This window comes from Macrobrachium rosenbergii, chromosome 21 (genome assembly GCF_040412425.1).
Source record: "Macrobrachium rosenbergii isolate ZJJX-2024 chromosome 21, ASM4041242v1, whole genome shotgun sequence".
Taxonomy (NCBI): Eukaryota; Metazoa; Arthropoda; class Malacostraca; order Decapoda; family Palaemonidae; genus Macrobrachium; species Macrobrachium rosenbergii.
This window is the reverse complement of record NC_089761.1, coordinates 69,871,681-69,877,948: the sequence shown is the minus strand read 5'-3', so window position 1 is coordinate 69,877,948 and position 6,268 is coordinate 69,871,681. Positions and strand designations below refer to the sequence as shown.

Here is a 6,268-nt window from a genome sequence, read left to right as displayed (position 1 = left end):
TACATACATACATATAAGGGCCGGAGCTGAGGCTCGAAGTATACATCACGAAGGAAGCAGTAGGGAAAGGCATCCTCATCATCTACAGTTTATTTTCAATGCCGACGTTTCGCGACGAATTCCAAGTCGCATTTTCAAGGCTATAAAATATAATATAATTTGCGAACATCAATAACACATTAATGCAATGGCAACAGCTCTTTATGCAGTAAAAATATTTAAAACAAAACACCTCATTCCAAGACAAGTCAATAATAAGTAAAAGGAGTTCACTAAAATCTTAAAACAACCTACCTATATGAAAGAAAGAACAAGACTAACATAAATAAATAAAAACAGTGAGGAAACCATTTGCCCCAACTAGGCTATAAACAATTTCACTGAGGACGATTGAGTATTTAACGACGGTACAGTCTTCTTGATAATTATGGATTCTAGGATGGTTAAGTCGTTGTTGTTCTGCACTTGGCCTAAGATGGAAAAATCCTTGCTGTCAATATAAGTTTTACATAATTTTGAATGACTTCATATATTTGATTGCTCAGGATTAGATAACCTGCTACCTGTTCTATGACTTATGCCCCTGTGGGAATCTATGCAGACCTTCAACAGCCTCCTCGTGCATCCCACGTATATCCCGTGATCACATCCCAGGCAAGTATACTTGTAAACAACGCTGGACGAAAGCAGAGGACTGAGCCGGTCTTTGAGTCTGAACAGAGACCCTATTGTTAAGGGATTTTTTGGGATGATTTTCGGATTTAAAGCTGGAAAACTCTTTTGAAAGATGGCTGTGCATTTTTTCTAAAAGTATCATCATGCACGAAAGGGAAACTTGCATACATCTTCAGTTTCGGCACAGTCGATTCAGGTGTTGCCATTGCATTAATGTGTTATTGATGTTCGCAAATTATATTATATTTTATAGCCTTGAAAATGCGACTTGGAATTCGTCATGAAACGACGGCATTGAAAATAAACTGTAGATGATGAGGATGCCTTTCCCTACTGCTTCCTTATATATATATATATATATATATATATATATATATATATATATATATATATATATATATATATATATATATATATATATATATATATATATATATATATATATATATTAGTGATGGGTCGGATAAACAGCTCTGGGAAAAATAAAACACATGCAGGCATAACTAAAGGAATTACTTTTTATTTTTAGATTATCAAAATTTTCTTTAATAGTTCACTCTTGGATGCAACTTTGTCAATTATTAAATCATTATCGAGAGACATTAATATATCCCTCTCTACTGCCATTAGCATAAACTCCTGGAGGTGTTCCTGTGAGAGTCTGCTTCTTAGACGATTTTTTATGAAATTCAAGGTAGAAAAGCTTCTCTCACAGGAAACTTGAGTAACTGACAAGGTCAGGAGATACTTGTAAGGTAGACCAATTATATGATAGGCATCAGTTAACAAGTTGTACCTACTGAGTATCTGGTAACAGCAGACTGGACAATTCTTACATGATGAACATTTCGTTGCAATTGTCTCATGACTGTCTTCATTTAAATAAGACTCGTGTTCATCCTCATCATTCATATCTTTAACGGTGTAGTCTTCCAAGGGTGCATTTTTCAATTTTTCCCAGTGTGTAGCTTGACTCCTTAATTCCAACTTCAAGCTTTCAGCTGTTACCTGGCTGTCGAACTTAAGCAATGGCTTACTGAGTTCTTTAAATAGACTCATACTCTTCAATATTGCTGTTCTTCAGCTGATCAAAATTTCTTGGGTCTAGAATCGATAAATCGTTGTAAAGAGTCCCATGAGAAAGAAATCGATCACTGAGGCTGTGTGTGACTTTGTCCAATATTGGATTATAAACCTCAACTTCATAAGCCCTCTCTGCGTCATTCAGCCTTTCATCATATGCCTTCTCGCCAGGCATTGTTTTCTTCTTTCTAACTCTTTTCAGTGGCAATTCTGTCTGCACCTCCAACTCCAAATCTGCGTTCTCTTCATCTTCTAGCTGTTCATTAGCCCAACAAACAAAATGATCTGCAGCCACCTTAATACCTCCAAAATCTCTGTTTATTTGATCCAGACTCTCTTTAGCAGTAGCAACCATTCTGTACGCAGAGAGAATATCCATTCTGTTTGTTTGCAAATATTTCGAAAGGGGAGTAGTCTGCTCAAATATACGAAGAAATATTTGAGCAGTCAGTATGGTTTCATATTTGAGCAGTGATTCAATGTATGCTTTGGCTTTGCTGAGAACATCTGATTTCATATTTTCATGTTCTTGTATGGTAGCCAAAGTTAGCAGAACATCTGTGTATAGGGCATTATCAGGCTTGCCAAAGTTTCCAAATTTTTTTCTTAAAGCATTATCTTTAGCCCACCAGCGAGTTTCTCCGATAGGAGAGAGGCGTTGATGGCGAGAACTTTTGTTTTCATTCGCCCAAATAATCATTCGCTTATAACATTCTCTGATAAAGATTGCAATACCATTCAATAAGTTGAAAAGCGAGGCACTTGCTATTACTGCTCCAGTTGTTTCTGCCAGTACTAAATTCAAAACATGTGCATAACACCATACATGAACTTGATTGGGTGAATATGAAGAAGGTAAAGCAGAGAATCCCCTATAATGCCCCTGCATGTTGGAAGCTCCATCTGTGGCATTACCAATGCAATTGCTTACATCCAGTTCAAGTTTTTCTAGGACATTCTTCAAAATTTGAACAAAATACTCTCCTGTAGTTGCTTCACAATTCACAACTGCAACAAGTCTTTCATGAATAACATCTGTGACATACCTAAGAACAACAGCACACTGGTCCTGCGAGGTAATATCCTGTGTTGTATCAATCAGCACAGAGAACATTCTAGCTTTACGAACTTCATTAGCAATGGATTCCTGAATAATCTGCTGAATTGTACTTAAAATATTATTAACAGTGGTCTTAGACAAAAAGCTGACAACAGAACCTCTGCCCTTTGACTTGGTCTGCTGCATTCTTTTGCTCTTTTCCAAACAATCAGTTAAGTGGTCTTTCATGCATATGTCATATTTTCCCAGGAGAATTATCAGTTCTAAAAAGTTACCATGGTCAATGCTTGGATCATCCAATGTATAACAGGCTTCTGACTGTGTACCCCTATAACTAAGCCCCCTCTTCCCAATGATCTTAACTACATCAATTATTCTTTGCAATACCATACGCCCCTTTCTAACTTGTTCCCTATGTAGCGATATTTGTTTGCCACCTAACAAATGCCCTATATCTGACTCAGAAGCTCTAAGATAATATGCCTCTGCACAGTGCTTGTGGAAAGAGCTTTGCTCGTGTAGCTCTACTCGTTGATGGACATGCTTCCAATCATTCATTCCACTAATAAATATATTCTTGTCAGAAGTATTAGCAAAAACAATACAGATGTAGTAATATAACATGTGACTTTCTTCACTGTATGAAAGCCATTTCCTATTTGTACCATCCTTACAATGAAAAACTTTTTGTAATATTGGATTTGTTGATGGTTGCTTTGGGTGAAATTTGAAAAATGATGGATAATCGTCTACATTTTTTGGTCTCGTAAAGTACTCCAGCTCACTAGGTTTTTCTTTGCAGCATGCTATTATTGATGTGCCCTGACTTAGCTGGCCCATTTCATGCTAATCAACCTATAAGAAAAAATAGGAAAGCCTGTCATAAATAATGTAGTTTTCTAAAACCTTTAGGCAACTCTACCTGCAGCCTGCTATGGATTTGCATATACAATACATCAAGAGTGCCTCAAGGTCATTAGCAAAATGACCTTGATCTTATACTATAATTCTCCTGCATTTCTTTCATCTTATGGAGAGTTTGATCACCATGAATTTGGGCAGGCTCAGACTGTATGTCTAAGAAAAATCTTAAATATTTGCAAATGTATATGCACAGACTTTTTTTTTTTTTTTTTTTTTTGCTTTAAGATAAAGTAAGCTATACAAAGTTAGGACTATCCTATCTATACATGCTAGTTTACGTCTACCCACATGTAGATGCAATCTTGCAAGAGAATTATGGCAGGGTAGTAAATAGGGCCTAACTTTTTTAAATTACTAAGATATTCAGATGAGTACTTACTTTACTGGCACTTCCTCTTTTAGTGGGCCTGTCATGGACCGGATCGCTCTCTTACACTTTGAATGTTTGTGGCTTGATCACTAGAGTTAGCACCTGTAGCTTGTGAATAAGGAATACAAGTTTCCTTCACAACTCATACATCTGTCAATTTTCTACATTTCAATGCTTGGGCTTCAAGTGATTTTCTGTTTCTATCTCTCAACTTTTCAGCACCACCTTTGCGTTTTTTAGCAGAGCTTTCCATTTTTCTGAGTTGATTATAAGACAGATATTTCCTGTAAAAATATTACACAAACACACACTGACACACATATTTATATATATATTATATATATGTGTGTGTGTGTGTATTCAAAGGAATGAATAGAAATATGTGGAAGTAGCCTAATTAGTCACACAGATTTGTGGTAGAAGAGCGGTTTTAGAGTCTGAGATGCACTTCACGGGGCCGATGCTTTGGGGGCCTTCGCAACAAAAGTCAAAATTGATGTTTATATACATATTTGTTTTACTAAATTGCTTTAACACCCCCAACCCCATGATAATATAAAATTTATGCTTGATATACTAAGTAGGCCTATCAAAAACATTATGAAAATTAATTTTATTTTTTTACTTTTTTTTCAACACAATATGTAAGACTATTACAATTTACAAATATACTGTTTATTAATTTTTCAGAGAATGACTTAATGAGAAAAATCTTTCAAGTTCAAAGTCAATGCTTAAGCAATGTCATTTTCATTGGACTGCACCGCCAGAATGTTTAGTCTTGTGAAATTGTTGACCGTAACTTCCGTAACTAGGCCTGTGTTTTAATTAATTTTAGTTTTGAAAAGCTTTTCTCCTAATGCGACAGTACAGGCATTATTAAGTAAAACCTCAAAGCAATAAAAATCATTAGGAAATACTGTAAATCGATTGTTTAGTACCAGGTGAACATTTTATAGATGAGCCTAAGCTCACTAAGTAATCACGTTAGTGATATTTTTGTATCACATCTAGCTTTTCACAAATAATTTCATTTCAAATATTAGTTAATCGAATAATATAATTTAAATTTTCTTCTCGCTTTTCCTGATAATTATTATTATGTGTTCCCTAAAGTTTAAGTAACGTTAGCAAAAATGCAATGTCTCATATCAGTGTATAAGATTATGATGTCATCAAAGTGTCATCATGTCTTTCAGAGGAAAGTTTGAGAAACAGTAACCCAGTGACAGCGGTTGAGTTTGAATGTATTGAAGTGTTTTCCAGAAATGCTAGAATATGCGAAAGCTCAGTGGCTTTATTATGAAAAATTACACAAAACCACTTCACTTAAGCACAACACTTTACACACGTCACTTTGAAAGAACAATCACTGGAGTAAACGTAGTCACTTAGGAATAAAATTTGAATTCTCCTTCACCAACACACACCGATTCCAATGCATTTCACAAGATTAACTTGGACACGGTTTTCCTAATTCTTGAACATACTGCGCCATTTTCTATACGATGACTGTAATATCCAAAGTTTGTTGAATGAAACACAAAAGATTTTTTTTTAACTTGCATAATAATAGCCACGAGAAAATAATATACAAGGAATACCGATTGAGTAGCGTCTTACTGCCTGTGTGATGTGTGCAACCTTTCGCTAGCAGTATAGCCAGAAGCCTAGAACGCAAAAGAACACTGCAATACGGCACTGTGGTGAGCGGCTTGATCATATACTCGACATAACAATAGAATGTTATCATGTGTCCAGTTTCCATTATTACAGTTTCCCTACTGAATACCGTTCGTTTATTATATTAATCTTTATTATATATTTATGTGTCTGTATAATCATAGAATGCTGACTGTGTTGCCCAACCAGTTAGCAATAATGAAATGGAAAAGATAGCATATTGTATAATGGCTGATGGTTAATGAACGATAGCTTACAGAAAATGTTGATAAAATGATCGGAACAACCATTTATAGGGCATTTCAAGATTACTCTCTTGCAATGGCTGCATTAAGGTGTGCTGGCGATGAGATTCATGTCCCGCCTCTCTCCCCCCCTCTCTCTCTCCCTCTCTTTCTCTCTCTCTCTTTCTGTTTTTTATCCAATTCTATTCTCTTTGTTCCTTTATTCTTCAGATTTTTAAGTTTTTCTAA

At 35.5% G+C, this 6,268-nt stretch overlaps 1 protein-coding gene across 1 annotated transcript; it reads right to left on the bottom strand.

The window, feature by feature from the left end:
• Positions 1–1,720: 1,720 nt before the first annotated feature.
• On the bottom strand, positions 1,721–3,658 carry LOC136849551 (zinc finger MYM-type protein 1-like). The gene has a single exon (XM_067122888.1). It carries the CDS (start codon positions 3,656–3,658, stop codon positions 1,721–1,723), a length of 1,938 nt encoding a protein of 645 aa, XP_066978989.1.
• Between the last annotated feature and the right edge of the window lie 2,610 nt (positions 3,659–6,268).